This window comes from Grus americana, chromosome 39 (genome assembly GCF_028858705.1).
Source record: "Grus americana isolate bGruAme1 chromosome 39, bGruAme1.mat, whole genome shotgun sequence".
Lineage (NCBI taxonomy): Eukaryota > Metazoa > Chordata > Aves > Gruiformes > Gruidae > Grus > Grus americana.
In genome coordinates, this window is record NC_072890.1 from 294,793 (window position 1) to 314,675 (window position 19,883).

A 19,883-nucleotide genomic window follows, 5' to 3' on the forward strand; every position below is an offset into this window, starting at 1 on the left:
CCCCCGCCACCACCGCCGCTCCCCGCCGCCGCGACCCCCCCGACCCCTCAACCGCCCCCCGGCCCGTCTGCAACCTACCGGCCGACCACGCTTCCCTGGTCAAGAGCTGGGCCGAAGACTCGGGGGGGGGCGGCGGCGGCGGCGGTGGCACCGGCGTCCCGCCGCGCCGCCCGCCGCGCCGCCCGCCCCCCGCCCGTCCCCCCGCCGAGCGGCTGGGGGCCACCTCGTTGCTGGAGCTGGCCCGCGGCCCCCAACCCGGGGGGGACCTGGCCGTGTTGGCCGCCATCGCCCTCACCCGGGGGGGGCAGCGAGGAGGAGGAGGAGGAAGAGGAAGAAGAGGAAGAAGAAGAAGAGGAGGAAGAGGATGGCGGCGGCGGCGCGCCCCCCCAGATCCCGGCCGTTCCCCACCGCGATCCCGCCGTCTTGCTGGAGCACAACTACGCCATGCCGGTGCGGGCAGGGCCCCCCGCTCGCCGCGGCGGCGTCGCCGAAAGCCCGGCGGCCGCCCCGCACCCCGCCGAATCGCTGCGCCTGGAACCCGCCGCCGCCGAGGTGCTGGAAGCCCCCGAGGAGGTGGTGGTGGAAGCCCACCCCGAGGCCGAAGGGCACCCCCCGCCGCCGGCGCACCCGCCGGCGCCGCCGGCCCCCCGCCGCAAGCGGCATCGCCCCCCGCCGGTGCCCGCTTCTTCGGGGTCCAGCGAGAGCGAGGAGGAGGAGGAGAGCAGCAGCGAGGAGGAAGACGAAGACGAGGAGGACGAAGAAGAGGGGCCGCGGCGGTGGCTGCGTCCCCGGGGGCCCCCCTCGGCTCGGCGTTCCCCCCCGCCACGGTCCTTCGCCCCCCGCAGCGAGTTCGAGCAGATGACCATCTTGTACGACATCTGGAGCACGGGGCTGGACGCCGAGGACATGCGGTTCCTGCGCGTCACCTACGAGCGGCTGCTGCAGGAGGATAGCGGCACCCACTGGCTCAATGACACCCACTGGGTGCACCACACGGATATCCTGCCGGGGCGGTGGGGTCGTGGGGACGGGCGGTGGGGTCATGGGATGGGCGGTGGGGTCATGGTTGGTGGGTATGTTGACATTGGGGTCATGGGGATGGGCACTGGGGTCGTGGGGATGGGTGTTGGGGTCGTGGGGATGGGCGTTGGGGTCATGGTTGGTGGGTTCGTTGACATTGGGGTCATGGGGATGGGTGTTGGGGTCATGGGGATGGGTGTTGGGGTCATGGTTGGTGGGTACGTTGACATTGGGGTCATGGGGATGGGTGTTGGGGTCGTGGGGATGGGTGTGGGGATGCTGACGTTGGGGATCTTGGTTTTGGGGTCATGGGGATGGGTGTTGGGGTCATGGTCGTTGGGTTCGTTGACATTGGGGTCATGGGGATGGGTGTTGGGGTCATGGTCGTTGGGTTCGTTGACATTGGGGTCATGGGGATGGGCGTTGGGGTCATGGTTGGTGGGTACGTTGACATTGGGGTCATGGGGATGGGCACTGGGGTCGTGGGATGGGCGTTGGGGTCATGGTTGGTGGGTACGTTGACATTGGGGTCATGGGGATGGGTGTTGGGGTCATGGGGATGGGCGTTGGGGTCATGGTCGTTGGGTTCGTTGACATTGGGGTCATGGGGATGGGTGTTGGGGTCATGGTCGTTGGGTTTGTTGACATTGGAGTCATGGAGATGAGTGTTGGGGTCACGAGCGTTGGGTATGTTGGCGTTGGGGTCACGGAGACGGGTGTTGGGGACATGGGGACGGTCACTGCGCTCGCTGTCGTCGGGTACGCGAACACCGGAGCCACGGTGACGGACGTTGGTCCCTTGACGGTGGCACTGACGAGGACGAGCAGCCCGCGGCGGCGGCGCCGGTGGCCGGAGACGCGGGAGCACCGGACGGGCAGCGCCCGCAGCGAGGGTTACTACCCCATCAGCCGGCGGGAGAAGGCGCGTTACCTGCACCCCTGCCCCGCGCCCCCCCAGGACCCCGACGTCCCCGACACCCAGGTGAGGTCCTTGAGGTGGCACCCGGTGGGCGTGACACCCGCCCACCGTCCCCGTCCCCAACGGCGGTTGTCCCGGCAGGGTCCCAACCGCGTGCTGTCGGAGCGACGCTCGGAGCAGCGCCGGCTGCTCAGCGCCATCGGCTCGGCCGCCCTCCTCGATAGCGACCTGCTGAAGCTCAACCAGCTCAAGGTGGGGACGGGGGACAACCTGGGGTGGTGGTGGTGGGGACAGCGGACGTCCCCGTAGGTGGCACCTGTCCGTTGCGTTGGTGTGACCCATCCTGGTGTTCTCCACGTCCTTGGTGTCCTCCATGCCATGCCAATGTCTTCCATGTCCCTCTTGTCACGCTCGTGTCCTCCGTGTTCTTGTCACGCTCGTGTCCCTCACGTCCGTGTTCTTGTTACGCTCATGTTCTCCATGTCCCCGTTGTCCCTTGTGTCCTCCACGTCCATGTTCTTGTCATGCTCAGGTCCTTCACATCCCTGTTGTCCCTCTTGTCACACTCGTGTCCTCCACGTTCTTGTCACGCTCGCGTCCTTCATGTCCATATTGTTCTTGTCACGCTCATGTTCTCCATGTCCGTTGTCCCTCTTGTCACGCTTGTGTCCTCCACGTCCCTCATGTCACACTCGGGTCCTCCACTTCCCCATTGTCCCTCTTGTCACGCTTGTGTCCTCCACGTCCATGTTCTTCAGGTCATGCTCGTGTCCTCCATGTCCCCATTGTCCCTCGTGTCCTCTATGTCCATGTTCTTCAGGTCATGCTCGTGTTCTCCGTGTCCACGTTCTTGTCACACTCATGTGCTCCATGTCCATGTTCTTCATGCCACGCTCACATCCTCCGTGTCCACGTTCTTGTCACACTCGTGTCCTCCGTGTCCATGTTCTTCATGTCATGCTCATGTCCTCCATGTCCCCATTGTCCCTTGTGTCCTCCACGTCCATGTTTTTCACATCATGCTTGTGTTCTCCATGTCTTCCATGTCCACGTTCACGTCACACTCGTGTCCTCCATGTCCCCGTTGTTCCTCTTGTCACGCTCGTGTCCTCCACATCCATGTTCTCGCCATACTTGTGCCTTCCATGCCACGTCTGTCACCCATGACCACGTTCTCCACACCATCTGGGTGTCCCCAAGGCCGTGATGGTGTCCCCAAGGTCCCGGGGGTTCCCCCCACCCCCCTGGTGACGTGTGTGTCCCCCCCCCTCCCCAGTTCCGGAAGAAGCGGCTGCGGTTTGGGCGGAGCCGCATCCACGAGTGGGGGCTCTTCGCCATGGAGCCCATCGCCGCCGACGAGATGGTCATCGAGTACGTGGGGCAGAACATCCGCCAGGTCAGAGCCCCGCGTCCCCCCGGTCACCTCCCACCACCCTTGGGGACCCCCAAATCCCTCCTGGTCACCTCCCACCACCCTTGGGGACCCCCAAATCCCTCCTGGTCACCTCCCATCACTATTGGGGACCCCCCACTGCCCTTGGGGACCCTCAACCACCCTGTGGTCACCTCCCACCACCCTTGGGGACCCCCAAATCCCTCCTGGTCACCTCCCATCACTATTGGGGACCCCCCACTGCCCTTGGGGACCCTCAACCACCCTGTGGTCACCTCCCACCACCCTTGGGGACCCCCAAATCCCTCCTGGTCACCTCCCATTGCCATTGGGGACCCCCCACTGCCCTTGGGGACCCTTGACCACCCCCTGGTCACCTCCCACCACCCTGTGGTCACCTCCCACCACCATTGGGGACCCCCAAATCCCTCCTGGTCACCTCCCATCACCATTGGGGACCCTCAACCACCCTGTGGTCACCTCCCACCACCCTTGGGACCCCCAAATCCCTCCTGGTCACCTCCCATCACCATTGGGGACCCCCTACTGCCCTTGGGGACCCTCAACCACCCCCTGGTCACCTCCCACCACCCTTGGGGACCCCCAAATCTGTCCTGGTCACCTCCCATCACCATTGGGGACCCCCCACTGCCCTTGGGGACCCTCGACCACCCTGTGGTCACCTCCCACCACCCTTGGGGACCCCCAAATCCCTCCTGGTCACCTCCCATTGCCATTGGGGACCCCCCACTGCCCTTGGGGACCCTTGACCACCCCCTGGTCACCTCCCACCACCCTGTGGTCACCTCCCACCACCATTGGGGACCCCCAAATCCCTCCTGGTCACCTCCCATCACCATTGGGGACCCTCAACCACCCTGTGGTCACCTCCCACCACCCTTGGGACCCCCAAATCCCTCCTGGTCACCTCCCATCACCATTGGGGACCCCCTACTGCCCTTGGGGACCCTCAACCACCCCCTGGTCACCTCCCACCACCCTTGGGGACCCCCAAATCCCTCCTGGTCACCTCCCATCACCATTGGGGACCCCCCACTGCCCTTGGGGACCCTCAACCACCCCCTGGTCACCTCCCACCACCCTTGGGGACCCCCAAATCCGTCCTGGTCACCTCCCATCACCCTTGGGGCCCCCCCACTGCCCTTGGGGACCCTCAACCACCCTGTGGTCACCTCCCACCACCATTGGTGACTCCCAAATCCCTCCTGGTCACCTCCCACCACCCTTGGGACCCCCCCACCACCGACGCCCCCCGACGTGTCCCCCCCTCAAGGTGGTGGCGGACATGCGGGAGAAGCGTTACGTCCAGGAGGGCATCGGCAGCAGCTACCTCTTCCGCGTGGACCACGACACCATCATCGACGCCACCAAATGCGGCAACCTGGCCCGGTTCATCAACCACTGCTGCACGGTGAGCGCCGGGGGGGGGGGTTGTGTCCCCCCCCCCCAAAAAAAAAAACCCCACCTCCCCCCTCCGTTGGCGGCGGGGGAGGTCCCCACCACCGCGACGTTGACCTTGCGCCTCTCCAACCGCCCCTCAGCCCAACTGCTACGCCAAGGTGATCACCATCGAGGCGCAGAAGAAGATCGTCATCTACTCGAAGCAGCCCATCGGGGTCAACGAGGAGATCACCTACGACTACAAGTTCCCCATCGAGGACACCAAGATCCCCTGCCTCTGCCGCACCGAGAGCTGCCGCGGCACGCTCAACTAGCCCCGCGCCGCGCGCCGTGGGCCGGGTGTGGCCACTGCGGTTGGGGTGTGGCCGCCGCGGTTGGCGTTTGGCCATCACAGTTGGGGTTTGACCACCACGGTTGGCGTTTGGCCATCAGGGTTGACGTGTGGCCACCATGATTGGGGTTTGGCCATCACAGTTGGGGTTTGACCACCACGGTTGGCGTTTGGCCATCACGGTTGACGTGTGGCTACGACAGTTGGTTTGAGGATGCCAAGGTTGACGTGTGGCCACCGTGGTTGGCGCAAGGATGCCAAGGTTGACGTGTGGCCATCGTGGTTGACGTTTGGCCACCGTGGTTGACGTGTGGCCACCGTGGTTGGCGCAAGGATGCCAAGGTTGACGTGTGGCCATCATGGTTGACGTGTGGCCACCACAGTTGATGTTTGGCCACCGTGGTTGACGTGTGGCCGCCATGGTTGACGTGTGGCCGCCATGGTTGACGTGTGGCCGCCACAGTTGATGTTTGGCCACCGTGGTTGGCGTTTGGCCACCGTGGTTGGCGTGTGGCCACCGTGGTTGGCGTGTGGCCACCACGGTTGACGTTTGGCCACCACGCTTGGCGCGAGGATGCCAGGGTTGGCTCGAAGCCGCCGCGGTTGGCCCGTCATGGCGGCCGCCGCGTCACCGTGAGGTGGCCGCCTCACCCTTGACGTCAGGTCATCGAGCTCGGCCCCCGGGGTCGCCGTGACGGCGCCGCCCCTGCCCGCCGCTATGATGTCACCACCCCTCCTACCCTCCCCTCGCCCGGCCAGAGAGCGGCCACCGTGATGACGGCGGCGCCGTGATGACATCAGCACCGTGACGTCACCGCCGCCCCTCCCTTTTCCCCCGGAGAAGGCTCTTCCTCCTTTGGCTGTTTCTTGTAGAAACTCGGGGTGCGGCCGGGGGGGTGGGTGGGGGGGGCTGAGACCCCCTGGGGGGGGAGGGGGGGGTTTAGGGGGGTCCTGCCCCTCCCCCTGCCCCCCCTGCCCCTCCCCCCGGGGTTCCCCTCCCCCCCCCGCTCTGTAAATACCCCCGGGGGGGGTGTAAATACCCTGTAAATGCCCCTCCCCCCCTCTGTACATATGTTGATACGGGGGCGCCCCCGGGCCCCCCCTTTTTATAAAGTGGCCACCGAGCTTTGAGATGGTGTCAGCCCCCCTGTGGTTTTGGGGGGGGGGTACCCCGATATCTGAGGGGGGGAAGGAGGGTTTGGGGGGGCTGGAATGAGGGGGGGTACCCCGATATCTGGGGGGGGAAGGAGGGTTTGGGGGGGCTGGAATGAGGGGGGGTACCCCGATATCTGGGGGGGAAGGAGGGTTTGGGGGGGCTGGAATGAGGGGGGGGGTACCCCGATGTCTGGGGGGGTGAAGGAGGGTTTGGGGGGCTGGAATGGAGGGGGGGTACCCCGATATCTGGGGGGGGGGTGGGTTTGGGGGGGCTGGAATGAGGGGGGGTACCCCGATGTCTGGGGGGGGAAGGAGGGTTTGGGGGGGCTGGAATGAGGGGGGGTACCCCGATGTCTGGGGGGGGAAGGAGGGTTTGGGGGGCTGGAATGAGGGGGGGTACCCCGATATCTGGGGGGGGGCTGGGGGGAGGGTTTGGGGGGGCTGGAATGAGGGGGGGTACCCCGATATCTGGGGGGGGGTGGGTTTGGGGGGGCTGGAATGAGGGGGGGTACCCCGATGTCTGGGGGGGGAAGGAGGGTTTGGGGGGGCTGGAATGAGGGGGGGTACCCCGATGTCTGGGGGGGGAAGGAGGGTTTGGGGGGCTGGAATGAGGGGGGGTACCCCGAGATCTGGGGGGGGAAGGAGGGTTTGGGGGGGGCTGGAATGAGGGGGGGTACCCTGATATCTGGGGGGGGAAGGAGGGTTTGGGGGGGGCTGGAATGAGGGGGGGTACCCCGATATCTGGGGGGGGGTGGGTTTGGGGGGGAAGGAGGGTTTGGGGGGGCTGGAATGAGGGGGGGTACCCCGATATCTGGGGGGGGAAAGGAGGGTTTGGGGGGGGGCTGGAATGAGGGGGGGTACCCCGATATCTGGGGGGGGAAGGAGGGTTTGGGGGGGGCTGGAATGAGGGGGGGTACCCCGATATCTGGGGGGGGGTGGGTTTGGGGGGGCTGGAATGAGGGGGGGGTACCCCGATGTCTGGGGGGGGCTGGAATGGGGGGGGTACCCCGACATCTGGGGGGGGCTGGAATGGGGGGGGGTACCCCGACATCTGGGGGAGGAAGGAGGGTTTGGGGGGGGCTGGAATGAGGGGGGGGCACCCCGACATTTGGGGGGGGCTGGGGGGGGTCCCCAATATCCTTGGGGGGGATCCCGGGGGGTGTGGAATGGGGGAGGCTTGGGGGGGGTCCCCAATATCTATGGGGGGCTGGGGGGGTCCCCAACATTCTGGGGGGGTCCCGGGGGTCTGGAGGGGGGGGGGGAGGCTTGGGGGGGTCCCCAATATCTGGGGGGGGCTGGGGGGGGGGTCCCAGGGGGGCTGAAATAAGGGGGGGGAGGTTGGGGGGGGGGGCCCTGTGTCCTGTAAAGGGGGGGGGGGGGGGTTCCCGGTGTTTGGGGGGGTCCCAGATGTCGGGGGGGGGGGGGGGGGTGGGGGTGTCCAGCCCCACGTGGGGGGTCTTGGGGGAGGGAGGGGCTACGTGGGGGAGGGGGCGGCGCTTCCGGGGGAGCCAATGAGGCGCGAGGGGCGGAGCCGCGTCGGGGAGGGGGCGTGGTCACACCGGGGTGGGCGGGGCGTGGGGGGCGTCCCCCCGTTACCACAGCAACGCCCCGCCCCCCCCTTATCCCGTCACACGGAGCAGCCGCCCGCTCCCCTCCCCCACGCTCTTGCGTCACCACTTCCCCCCCTTCCTTCCTCTCCCCTCCCCCCCCCCCGCTCAGCGGCCTTGGCCCCTGCGTCGCCCCTCCCCCCACCCCCGCCCCTCCCCCCCCACCCCCGGGGCGGAACCTCCGGGACCGATCGAGAAAACTGAGAGGGGGGGGGGGGGTGAAGGGGGGGGAGGGGAACAAACAGCCCCGGTACCATGGAGCCCCAGGCCGGGGGGGACAGCGACCCCCACCCCGCCACGCAGGTACCCACGGAGGGGGGGAGGGGGATGGGGGAGGGTGGGGTGCGTGGGGGAGGCGGTGTTCCCCACGGGGGAGGCGGTTTTGCCCACGTGGGAGGGGGGGGGTTTCCCCAAACGTGAGGGGGGTTTCCCCGCCCGTGGGTGACCCCCATTACCCGTGAGTGAGCCCCCCTCCCCCCTGTGGGTGACCTCCCCCCCACCCGTGGGTGACCCCAACCCGTGGGTGACCCTCCTCTCCCCGTGGGTGACCCCCCATCACCCGTGGGTGATCCCCCCAACCCCTGGGTGACCCCTCCCTCTGTGGGTGACCCCCCCACCCGTGGGTGACCCCCTCCCCATCACCCGCGTGTGACCCCCTCTCCCCGGGGGTGACCCCCCCCCCGTGGGTGACTCCGCCCCATCACCCGTGGGTGACCCCCCCGCTGTGGGTGACCCCCCTCTCCCCGTGGGTGAACCCCCCCAACCTGTGGGTGACCCCCCTCTCCCCGTGGGTGACCCCTCCCTCTGTGGGTGACCCCCCCCCAACCTGTGGGTGACCTCCCCAACCCCTGGGTGACCCCCCCACCCTCGTCATCCGTGGGTGACCCCCTCTCCCCGTGGGTGACACCCCCCATCACCCGTGGGTGATCCCCCCGTGGGTGACCCCCCTCTCCCCGTGTGTGACCCCCTCTCCCCATGGGTGACACCCCCCATCACCCGTGTGTGACCTCCCCTCCCTCTGTGGGTGACCCCCCCCCGTGGGTGACCCCCCTCCCATCACCCGTGGGTGCGGCAGGGGCTGGTTTACGTGGTGACGGGCGGCTGCGGGTTCCTGGGGTCCCACCTGGTGCAGCTGCTGCTGGAGCAGGAGCCGGAGCTGCGGGAGCTGCGAATCTTCGACCTCCGCATCGACCCCGCCGCCCTCCCGGCCACGCACGGTATGGGGGGGGGGGGGGGCCACCCCAAAATTCCCCGTGGAATGAGGGACACACACACACCCCCCCAAAAAAACCCCCATGGCCTGAGGCGGGGGGATGGACCCACACATCAATGGCTGGGGGACCCCCACCGCAAGGGACGCCCCCTTTGAGGACCCCCCCCCCCACCCCAGGGGACACCCCCTCTGAGGACCCCCCACCCCCCCCAAAGGGGCCCCCCCCACACCCCAATATCCAGGGCACCCAGGCAGCCAGGAGGGGACCCCCACCCTAAGGGACTCTCCCACCCCCAGAGACCCCCACCCCAATGTCCTGGGGACCCAGATGGCCAGGGGGGACCCCCCACACCCCAGGGGACCCCCCCCCACCCTCAGAGACACCCCCCCCACCCCAAGGGAAACCCCCTCTGTGGAACCCCCACCCCAAGGGACCCCCCACACACACCCCAGGAGACCCCCACCCCAATATTTAGGGCACCCAGGGGGGACACCCCCCCCCCCAGGGGACCCCCCCCACCCCAATATCCAGGGGACCCAGACATCCAGGGGGGAACCCCCACCCTGAGGGACCCCCACCCCAATGTCCAGGGGACCCAGGTGGCCAGGGGAGACCCCCCCCCCCCAGCCCAGGGGACCCCCACCCTGAGGGACACCCCCCCCCCAATATCTGGGGCACCTGGGGGGTTTGGGGGGGGGGGGCACATGGGGCTGATATGGGGTGACATTGGGGTTCGGTGGGGGGGGGACAGGACACCCCAATATCCAGGAGGGAGGGAGACCCCCCCCACCCCAATCTCCAGGGGACTTGGGGGTTTGGGTGGGGGTGGGGGGGGCACCCAGGGTGCCATTGTGGTCCTGGGGACCCCGTTGTCACCCCGTCTGTGCCGCGTGTGTCCCCCCCCCACGCAGGGGACCGGGTGCGGTTGGTGCAGGGGGACGTGGGGGACGCGGGGGCCGTGGGGCGGGTGCTGGCGGGGGCCGACGCCGTGTTTCACGCCGCTTCGCTCGTGGACGTGTGGGGCCGCGCCAGCCCCGAGGCCATCGCCCGGGTCAACGTGCAAGGTCAGGTTTGGGGGGGGGGGGGGGAATATGGGGGGGGGCTGGGGGGGGAGTTGTTGGGGGGCTGGGAGCTCTGGGTGGGGGGGGGGTTAGGGGGTAATTGGGGGGCTGGGAGGTGGATTTGGGGGGCAAGTGGGGAGGTGTGGGGGGGCCTGTGGGGTGCATTGGGGGGGGGCTGCGGGGGGTTAGGGGGTAATTGGGGGGGCTGGGGGGGCCAAATAGAAGGGATGGGGGAGTCTGGGGAGGGGGTCTGTGGGGCAACTGGGGGGGGTCTATGGGGTGGGCTGGGGGGGCAAATAGAGGGGGATGGGGGGGCAAGAGCATGGGGGGGGTCTATGGGGCACAGGGGGTGTCCATGGGGTGGTTCCGCCCCCCCCACTGACACCCCCCCCTTTTTTGCCCCCCCCCCCCCAGGGACAAAGAACGTGATCGCGGGGTGCCGGGCGCAAGGCGTGCGCTGCCTCGTCTACACCAGCAGCATGGAGGTGGTGGGGCCCAACACCCGCGGGGACCCCTTCCTGCGGTACGGGGACACCCCCCCCCCCCACCATGGGGACCCCCCCCCCCCCCCCCCGGGGACCCCCAACCATGGGGACCCCACCCCCCCCCCGGACCTCCGGGACCCCTCCCCACCCCCCCACCCCCCCCATTTGGGGTGAAGGACACTATGGGGGATGGGGGGGGTGTCTGTGCCCCCCCCCCGGGTCCCCCCTGACCCCCCCCCCCCTTGTCGTCCCCCCCCCAGGGGGGACGAGGACTCCCCGTACCCCATCCGGCACACGGAGCCGTACCCCCTCAGCAAGGCTCAAGCCGAGCGACTCGTCCTGGAAGCCAATGGCAGCCCCGTGAGTTTTGGGGGGGGGGATGTGTCCCACATGTTTGGGGGGGGTCCCACAGGTTTTGGGGGGGGGGGGGTGTCCCAAAGCTTTGAGGGGACCCAGGCGTCCAGGGGTTCCCATGGTTTTGGAGGCATCCTGTGGGGTTTTGGGGGGACCTAGGAGGTCTGGGGGGGGGGTCCCCATGGGTTTTGTGGGGGGGGGACTCAGAGGGTTTGAGCGGGACCCACAGGTTTTAGGGGGACCTATGGGGTTTGGGGGGGGGGTCCCATGGGTTTTGGGGGTACCCAGGGTGGGGGTTTTTTTGGGGGGGGGGGGAGTCCCATGGGTTTTGGGGGTACCCAGGCATCCGGGGGACCCCAGGCGTTCCCGGCAGGTGGCGGGGGGGGGCCGGCTGGTGACGGTGGCCCTGCGCCCCACGGGGATCTATGGGGAGCGACACCCCCTGATGGCCCAGTTCTACCGGAGGGGGAGGGCGGCGGGGGGGTGGCTGCCCCGAACCCTCCCGCCCCACGCCGAACACGGCCGCGTCTACGCTGGTGAGTCCTGCCCCACCGCCGCCCCCCTACCCCCCACCCCATAAGTACCCATGGCCCATATAGCCCTGCCCCATAGCCTGACCCTCAGCCTCTCCTCTGCCCCATATGTGCCCCCCTCCCCTAGCCAGCCAGCCCCACACCCTGCCCTATATCCTCCACACCCAGCCCCACACCCTCCCCTCTATCCTCTCCCCAGCCCTATATCCCCTCCCCCCAGCCCTATATCCTCCCTATATCCCCCCCCCACACCCCAGCCCTATATCCTCCTCCCCATCCCTATATCCTCCCTATATCCCCTCCCCCCAGCCCTATATCTCCTCCCCCAGCCCTATATCCCCTCCCCACACCCCAGGTCTCCCAGCCCCACACCCCAGCCCCACACCCCAGCCCCACACACACACACCCCCCCCTCCATCTCTTCCCCCCCCCCCCCAATTCCTCTCCCCGCAGGCAACGTGGCCTGGATGCATGTGCTGGCAGCTCGGGCAGCTCGGCAGCGCCCGGGGACGGTGGCCGGGGAAGTTTTTTTCTGCTACGACTCTTCCCCTTACGCCGCTTACGAAGATTTCAACATGTTGCTTTTGGGACCGGCCGGGTTACGACTTGGGGGGCCCCGACCCCCTGCCGCCCTCTTGGCTTTCCTGGCTCGTCTCAACGCCGGGTTAAGGGTCCTGCTGCGACCCCTACGCCTCTACGCCCCGCTCCTCAACCCCTACACCTTGGCCGTCGCTTCTACCCCCTTCAGCGTCCGCACCGACAAGGCTCAGCGATGTTTCGGCTACCGGCCGCTCTTTTCCTGGGAACAGGCTCGGCGACGCACCGTCAGCTGGATCCGGCAGCTCGATGCACCGTGAGTCGCACCCCCCACACCCCCCCACCCCGCCATGGCTCTGATCCCAGCCCCCGGTATGGTCCAGGGAGGGTTTTGGCTCAGATCCCGATCCAGGATGGGAATCCAGGCCAGGTTTTGGCTCCATCCCTGATCCCGAGCATGATCCAGGCCAGGTCCTGGCCCCCACCCCAATCCCGACTGTGATCCAGGGCGGGTTTTGACTCTGACTTTGATCCTGAGCGTGATCCAGGCCAGGTCTTACCTCAGACCCCGATCCCGGGTGGGATCCAGGCCGGGTTTTGGCTCCCACCCCCCCTCCCCCCATCCCACATGCGATCCAGGCCAGGTCTTACCTCAGACCCCGATCCCGGGCGGGATCCAGGCCGGGTTTTGGCTCCCGCCCCGATCCCCAGCGCGCTCCATCCCGGGTTTTGGTCCCCTCCGCCATCCCCACCCGAATCCAGGGCCGGGCTTTGTGTCCAACCACCCATCCCGCACCCGATCCAGGCCGGGTTTTACCCCCCACCCCCACTCCATTCCAGCTCCAAGTCCTGATCCATCCCGGGCGCTCCACCCAGCCGGCACCGCCCCCTGCTTCTGATTGGCTACAGCCGGGACCCCACCCAGCATCTTCCCGCCCCGATCTGGCTCCAGGTTTTACCCTCGTTACCATCCTCATTTGCATCTCATTATCTCTACGGCCAATTAAAAACAACTGGACGTGCCCTCTCTCTCTCTCTCTCTGTGGGCGTGGGTGGGCGTGGCCACGCGATTGACTCCACCCCTTCCCGAGGGGGGGTGGGCGGAGCTTTCAGAGGCCCCGCCCCATGTTTGGGGTTTAGGCCCCACCCATTCCCTGAGGAAGAGGAAGGAGACAGACGGGAGGTACGAGGGATGCCGGGAGGGGGGGGGTCCCCCCCAAAAATCTGGGTCCCTTGGGGGGGGGGGGTGGGGTCACGGCTATAGGGTGGGGTCATATCTATAGGGTGAGGTCATATCTATAGAGTGATGTCATATCTGTAGGGTGGGGTCGTGTCTATAGGGTGGGGTTACGTCTGTAGGGTGAGGCCGTAGCTATAGGGTGGGGTTGTGGCTATAGGGTGGGGTGGGGGGTCCCACTTTTTTTAGGGGGGGTGGGGAGGGGGACACCCCGGGTATCGGGGTCCTGTGGTCACCCCATCGTGTCGTGTCATCCCCCCCCCCCAGGATGGCGTCAGGGGCGGCGCAGGCGCTGCTGCATGTGGTGTGGGGGGCCCTGTCCCCCCCCGGGGCCGGGCGTTGGTATTTCCTGCTAGCCCTGCGGCTACTGGCCTTGGCCTTCGCCCGGGGGGCTTGGCGGGGACCCCCCCACGATCTCCTCTGCACTTGGGCCCCCCCTGGACCTCCCCCGCCCCCGCCTCCCCCGGGGCTGCGTCGCCTCTGCGCCGCGCTCTGCTACAACCGGCATTTCCCCGCCCCCATGGCCTCGCTCTGGAGTTTGTCCTTCCTCCTCGCCCTCCTCCCCATCACGCTCCTCCGACTCCTGCACCCTCCCGGCCACGCCCGACGGGGAGCCGAGGGCGGCGACCATCCCAACATGGCCGCCGGGGGCATCAACATGGCCGCCAGGGGCGACAATATGGTCGCCGGGGGCACCAACGTGTCCGCTGGGCACAATGGAGAAGGTGGGGCCGAAGGGAGCGGCGGTGAGGACAAGATGGCCACCAGACGCCAAGCCAGTGGCAGAAACAAGATGGCCGCCTGGCCCCGCCCCAGTGATGAAAGCAGCGCCCTCATGTGGATGGACGAATTGGACGCGGTCGCCCGGCCCCGCCCCAGCCGCGAATCCAACATGGCTGCCGGGCGTCACCTGGTTGCTAAAGCCAAGATGGCTGCCTCGCGCCACCCGGCCAATGAGAGCAACACGGCCTCACGCGGGGGTGAATCCAACATGGCCGCCAGGCGCTGCCTGCCTGACGTCAGAGACGTGACCTCATGGAACAATGAGCCGCGCCCCGCTGCCCGTCCCTGCCTGCCTGCCGCATCCAACATGGCCACCCGGCGCCGCCCAATCCCCGCTGCCAACATGGCCGACAACCCCTCCCTGCCCGCCCTGCCCGCCCTGCCTGTGCTTGGCAGCCATGATGGGCGTGGCCGGTGGCGGGTGTGGCTGGGGGCAGCGGCGGCGGCCATGTTGGCAGTGGGGGAGGGGGGTTTCCTGTGGGCAGTGCTGTGGCGGCAGCTGCCCACCTTGACGGCCGTTCCCATTGGCTGCCACCTGCCCACCGCCCCCTGCCCGCCCCTTGCCTGCGCCCTGCCCGCCCGCGCAGACAAGATGGCCGCCCTCCTCGGCATCGCCGCCTCCGCCGCCGTCTCCCTCATCGCTGTCATGGCCGCCGCCATCATGGCTGCTGTCCATGCCTTGCGGGGGCGTGGCCGGCAAGGGGAGGGGCCTGTCTAGGGTGGCCATCTTGGAGCGGGTGGAGCCAAGGGTGGCCATCTTGGGACAGACAGGATCAAGGTCAGCCATCTTGGGGTAGAGTGGGCTGTGGGTGGCCATCTTGGGGCGGGGAAGGGCCGAGGGCGGTGGATTGGCTGGGCCAAGGGTGGCCATCTTGGGGCGGGGAAGGGATGAGGGCAGTGGATTGGCTGGGCTGAGGGCGGCCATTTTGGGATGGGCAGGGCTGAGGGCGGCCATCTTGGGGTGGGGAGAGCAGATTGGCTCTGGTGGGCACGTGGGGTAGGCCAAGGTCGGCCATCTCAGTTTGGAGTGGTGGGGGACATCTGTGCTGGGGCGGGTAGGGCTGAGGGCGGCCATCATGGGGCGGGGAGGGCAGAGGACGGCCATCTTGGGATGGGCAGGGCCATACTGGGCTGCCTCTGGGAGGACCGGTGGCCATATTGGGTGGGGTCCCCATACCAGTTGCGTCACTGGAGCCCTGGGGCGGTCACAGCGTCTTGGCTCCTTGACGGCCATCTTGGGCTGCTTGACCGCAGGCTATCGGGCTGGCGGCCATACTGGCCCAGCCTGTTGGTGTGCGGTGGCCATCTTGGCTTAGGAGGGTGCGGCGGCCATAGTGGCCCGGCCTGTCGGTCAGCGTCAGTGGCCAAACTGGGCTGGGCTACGAGACCAGCGGTGGCCAAACAAGCTTCTTGCCAGCGGCCATCTTGGCTTGGTAGCCAGTGCCCATGCTGGGCGGCCATCTTGGCTCAGTGCCCAGGCTGGGTGACCATCTGGGCTTGGGCCCAGGGTAAGGTGGCGGTAGGTTGAGCATTGGTGGCCATCTTGTGTGGCTGGCAGCCATGTTGGGTTGATTCCCACACCACCACCCCCCCCTCCGGGGACCACTTGGGTGGCCATCTTGGATTGGTCAGCAGCAGAGGACCTCCGTGGCATCGAGCAGGCGGCCATTTTGGATCGAGCGGCACATTTTGGACTGGGCAGCGCTATGAAGGCGGCCATCTTAGATTCCCTCACCCATGCCCTTTTGAGGGGGACAAACTGGGGTTTTAGCCCATTTTTGGGCCAATTCCCACCCACTGTGAGCACCAAATAAACTCTGGCACTGGAGAAATTATGTCATCGACCTCAGCGGCCGCGGGGCAGGGTCAGGAAGTCTGGGTGGCTTCCCAGCTGGGGGCGGGAACCTGCAGTTCCGGCCCTCGTTAGGCTGCCCGGCTAATTAGGTGGTGGTGGTGGGGTGAACCCTGCAGCACTGTGAGTCACCCTGGGAGGGACCTGGGTGATGGGGCAGGGGTGGAGGATGGAAAGGGGAAGGAGGCACCTGAGTCCCTCGCAGCGTTTTCATCCTGATGACTTTCTTTTGTTTTGTTTTTTTTATTAAATAGCTTATCCCTAAAAAAATAAAAGTAAAAATTAAGAAATAACGCAGGTTGACGACAGAAACGATGCAAAGGGCCCACCCTTGAGGGGGGGAAGGTGGAGATCTAGGTCCTCTTCCTGCCCCATCGTCAACAGGAAGCTGCGGCGGTTATTTCGGGGAGGGAGGTGGGGACGTGTCCTGGATGCCGGGGTCCCCGTTAGCCGGGGGGTCCGTATGGGGGTCTGGCAGCTCCTCCATGGCCACCGAGTCTGGGGTGGTTTGGAAGGTGCTGAGCATGGTCCCCCCTTGCCCAGTGGCCGTGGTGGCCACCAAGGGTTGGGTTACCAGACCCGCCCCATCGCAGCCATCGTTCTCGGGGAGCTGAACCGGGCCGGCCCACGGCCCGAAGGATGTGGAGCCCGAGCGGCGCTGCCGGTAGTGGAGCCACACCGCCAGCACTGTACACATGGCCAGCAATACAGCCATCGTGACCACCACTGCCACCAGCCATTGCCATGAGCTCTTCTGGTGGGCCGGTGTTGGGTGGGACGTTGGGTAGGGGGCCGTGGTGATCTTCAGGGCTGGGTGGTGGCTGGTGGTGGTTGCTGAGGTCAAATGGTAGCCGGTGGTGGGCTTCAAGGGTGATTGGTGGCCAGTGGTGGGCTTCCAGGCTGATTGGTGGCCCGTGGTGGTTTTCAAGGCTGGTTGGTGGCCTGTGGTGGTCTTCAAGGCTGGTTGGTGGCCAGTGGTGGGCTTCCAGGCTGATTGGTGGCCTGTGGTGGTTTTCAAGGCTGGTTGGTGGCCTGTGGTGGTCTTCAAGGCTGGTTGGTGGCCAGTGGTGGGCTTCCAGGCTGATTGGTGGTCCGTGGTGGTCTCTGGGGTTGTTGGGTGGCCAACGGAGGTCCTTGAGGTTGGTCGATGGGCTGTGGTGGTCTCCAAGATCAAGTGGTAGCCAACGGTGGTCTCCAAAGTTGACTGGAAACTGATGGTGGTCTTTGGGGCCACTTTTTGGCCTTTGGTGGTCTTCAAGACTGGTTGGTGGCCCATGGTGGCCACTGAGACTTCTTGGTGGTCGGTGGTGGACTCCAGGGACCTCTGCGGGCTGATGGGGGCCATCATGGCTAGTGAGGGCGCACTGGTGACCAGTGGAGCTGGTTGGTGGCCCATGGTGGCCACTGAGACTTCTTGGTGGTCGGTGGTGGACTCCAGGGACCTCTGCGGGCTGATGGGGGCCATCATGGCTAGTGAGGGCGCACTGGTGACCAGTGGAGCTGGTTGGTGGCCCGTGGTGCCCAACAGGGATGTTTTGGAGCTGGTGGTGACCATTTGGGCTGTCTGGTGGCCAGTGATGGCCAGCGGGGAATGGGTGACCATCTTGGTCGGGTCAGAGCCCATGGTTGCACCCAAGGTGGCATCGGTGCTGGGGTCCGAGGGGGCGGCACAGGTGACCAGGAGGGCACAGAAGGTGATGGCCATACGAGCTGGGAGGTGGTGCCCCATGGCCCCGGGCTGGGGGGTGGGACCTGTGGGACCACAGGAGGGCGTCACCCTGGTAGGATCCCAACGGCACCCTGTTGTGCCCAGGGGACCCGCCCACTACCCTTGGGTGCCCAACAGCACCCTTGGGACCCCCTATGTCCCCACAGCACCCTTGGGACTCCTACATCCCCACAGCACCCTTGGGCCCTCCGTGACATCCTTGGGTGCCCCAAGTCCCCGTAGCACCCTTGGGTGCCCAACAGCACCCTTGGGACCCCCTACGTCCCCACAGCACCCTTGGGCCCTCCGTGACATCCTTGGGTGCCCCAAGTCCCCGTAGCACCCTTGGGTGCTCCACAGCACCCTTGGGAACCCCATGTCCCTCTTGGAACTCCCACGTCCCTACAGCACCCTCGGGCCCTCCGTGACATTTTTGGGTGCCCCAAGTCCCCGTAGAACCCTTGGAACCGCCCCCCAAGTCCCTGGGTGCCCCACAACCCCCTTGGGACCCCCAAGTTCCCACAGCACCCTTGAGTGCCCCATAACCCCCGTGGGACCCCAAACTCCCCTTCACACCCTTGGGTGCTCTGTGACCCATAACTCTCCGTAGCACCCTTGGGTGCCCCACATCCCCACCTTGTGCCCCCACAAACCATCACTCCTCCCGCCCCCACCCCCACACCCCCACCACCACCCCAGGACCCCCAACCCTGGTACCTGTGGGGCCGCGGCCGTTGGCAGGGGATGGTGCGAGCGCAGTGCAGGCAGGAAGCGGGGAGCGCGGGCAGGAAGCACCGCCCAGGGCGTCGCCCCCACAGCTCGCAGAGGGGGCCCCCCGACATTTAGGGGGCTGGCGGTAGTTTTGGGGCTCCCCATAGGTCCCAGGAGACGATGACAGTTTCGGGGTGCCCCATAGATCTTGGGGAGATGATGTTGGATTTGGGGTGCCCCAGAGATCCTGGGAGACACCGTCAGTTTTGGGGTGCCCCATAGATTTGGGGAGACGCTGGCGGTTTCGGGGCACCCCATAGGTCCTGGTTTAGGCCACATTCCTGATTGGTGGTTTCAAGGGGTCCCGGAACTCCTGATTGGTGGTTTCAAAGTGCCCCACAGCTCCAACCTGGCAGTTTTTAGGGGGTCCCACAGCTCATGACTGTCAGTTTCGGCCCTCAGTCCTGATTGGTCACTTCAGGGCACTCCAGAGGTCCTGATTGGCTGTTTCAAGTGACCCTCCCACGGCTCCTGCTTGGCAGTTTTTGGGTGCCCCCATGGCTCATTTGGGGGTTTCGAGACACCCCCTCCCCTTCAGCTCCTGATTGATAATTTTTGGGGTCCCCCTCACCCTCTGATGTTATGGGTTCAGGGTGCTCTGTGGCTCCTGATTGGCTGGCTCAGGACACAGTCCCCACTGACGGTTTCGGGGCCCCCCCAACAGCTCCCCATTGGTAGTTTCAGGGCACCCCACGCGGGGGGGGGGGGGGGCAGTTTGGGGGCGCCCCATGGAGCCGGTTTCGGGGTGGGGGGGGGTGTGTCCCCACCCCTACCCCCCTCCGCGCTGGAAGAAGTCCCCGATGTCCCGCAGGGTGACGTGGGGCTGGGGGGGTCCTGGAGGGGGTCCCCAAGTCGGAGAGGTCGTGGGGGGCTCCTCATCGCCCCATGGTGGAGGAGGGGCACCCCACAGCTCTGGGGGGGGCGGGGGACTCCCCCGCAACAGGCGTTGGCACAGCAGCCCCCCCGCCACCACCATGGCCCCCCCCAAAACCCCCAGCCCCACCATGATCCACAGGCAGCGACTGCAGGGGGGGACCCAGGCCCGGGGTTGCGCCGTGGGGTGCCCCACAGCCCCCGTGACCCACAGCAGAGCCAGCGGCAGCACCCACAGGGGGGCCATGGTGGGGGGGGAACGGGACACAACTTGGGATGGGGGGGGGGCCTCTTTGGGGCTGGGGGAGCTCTAGGGGACCCCTAAAGGGCTTCTATGGGGCTGGGGGGAGATCTATGGGGCTGGGAGGGGCTATGGGGTTTTTACGGAGCCGCTATGGGGCTGCTATGGGGCTCTATCAGCCTGGAAGAGCCCTATGGGGCTGGGGCAATGCTGTGGGGCACAGAAGGCTGCTATGGGGCACAGAAGGCTGCTGTGGGGCGCAGAGGGAAGGGATAGGGCTCACCTGTGTCAGTGGGGGGGCCGTGGGATGCTGTGGGTCGCTATGGGGCACGATGCCGGTGCCCCGTGACAGCGTTCTTCCGCCCTCCACGTCACTTGGACAGAACG

General features: G+C 67.0%; 4 protein-coding genes across 4 annotated transcripts; 3 read left to right on the plus strand and 1 right to left on the minus strand.

The window, feature by feature from the left end:
- The first annotated feature begins 60 nt into the window (after window positions 1-60).
- Window positions 61-6,188, plus strand: LOC129199007 (histone-lysine N-methyltransferase SETD1A-like). Its single transcript, XM_054808716.1, has 6 exons — window positions 61-997; window positions 1,833-2,002; window positions 2,081-2,191; window positions 3,216-3,335; window positions 4,627-4,764; window positions 4,895-6,188. The coding sequence occupies exons 1-6, from the start codon at window positions 445-447 to the stop codon at window positions 5,066-5,068; spliced, it is 1,266 nt and encodes a 421-aa protein (XP_054664691.1). The 5' UTR covers window positions 61-444; the 3' UTR covers window positions 5,069-6,188.
- A 1,802-nt stretch (window positions 6,189-7,990) lies between these two features.
- HSD3B7 (hydroxy-delta-5-steroid dehydrogenase, 3 beta- and steroid delta-isomerase 7) lies at window positions 7,991-13,054 on the plus strand. Its single transcript, XM_054808729.1, has 8 exons — window positions 7,991-8,150; window positions 8,923-9,064; window positions 9,973-10,125; window positions 10,537-10,645; window positions 10,868-10,967; window positions 11,335-11,497; window positions 11,948-12,347; window positions 12,872-13,054. The coding sequence occupies exons 1-8, from the start codon at window positions 8,103-8,105 to the stop codon at window positions 12,882-12,884; spliced, it is 1,128 nt and encodes a 375-aa protein (XP_054664704.1). The 5' UTR covers window positions 7,991-8,102; the 3' UTR covers window positions 12,885-13,054.
- Window positions 13,055-13,204: 150 nt separating this feature from the next.
- Window positions 13,205-14,844, plus strand: LOC129199010 (uncharacterized). Its single transcript, XM_054808722.1, has 2 exons — window positions 13,205-13,214; window positions 13,536-14,844. Exon 2 carries the CDS (start codon window positions 13,537-13,539, stop codon window positions 14,767-14,769), a length of 1,233 nt encoding a protein of 410 aa, XP_054664697.1. The 5' UTR covers window positions 13,205-13,214; window position 13,536; the 3' UTR covers window positions 14,770-14,844.
- A 1,293-nt stretch (window positions 14,845-16,137) lies between these two features.
- On the minus strand, window positions 16,138-19,821 carry LOC129199003 (mucin-5AC-like). Its single transcript, XM_054808709.1, has 3 exons — window positions 19,780-19,821; window positions 18,329-18,569; window positions 16,138-17,655 (listed from the first exon to the last, which is right to left on the minus strand). Exon 3 carries the CDS (start codon window positions 17,630-17,632, stop codon window positions 16,301-16,303), a length of 1,332 nt encoding a protein of 443 aa, XP_054664684.1. The 5' UTR covers window positions 17,633-17,655; window positions 18,329-18,569; window positions 19,780-19,821; the 3' UTR covers window positions 16,138-16,300.
- Window positions 19,822-19,883: the final 62 nt, after the last annotated feature.

Excerpts from the sequence above, each read along its gene's own strand:
- LOC129199007 (XM_054808716.1), top strand. The coding sequence starts at position 445 with ATGCCGGTGCGGGCAGGGCCCCCCGCTCGCCGCGGCGGCGTCGCCGAA. Across the intron at positions 2,003-2,080 it reads CCGACGTCCCCGACACCCAG|GGTCCCAACCGCGTGCTGTC; the intron begins GTGAGGTCCTTG and ends TTGTCCCGGCAG. Across the intron at positions 4,765-4,894 it reads TCATCAACCACTGCTGCACG|CCCAACTGCTACGCCAAGGT; the intron begins GTGAGCGCCGGG and ends ACCGCCCCTCAG.
- HSD3B7 (XM_054808729.1), top strand. The coding sequence starts at position 8,103 with ATGGAGCCCCAGGCCGGGGGGGACAGCGACCCCCACCCCGCCACGCAG. Across the intron at positions 9,065-9,972 it reads CGCCCTCCCGGCCACGCACG|GGGACCGGGTGCGGTTGGTG; the intron begins GTATGGGGGGGG and ends CCCCCCACGCAG. Across the intron at positions 10,646-10,867 it reads CGCGGGGACCCCTTCCTGCG|GGGGGACGAGGACTCCCCGT; the intron begins GTACGGGGACAC and ends TCCCCCCCCCAG.
- LOC129199010 (XM_054808722.1), top strand. The coding sequence starts at position 13,537 with ATGGCGTCAGGGGCGGCGCAGGCGCTGCTGCATGTGGTGTGGGGGGCC.
- LOC129199003 (XM_054808709.1), bottom strand. The coding sequence starts at position 17,632 with ATGGGGCACCACCTCCCAGCTCGTATGGCCATCACCTTCTGTGCCCTC.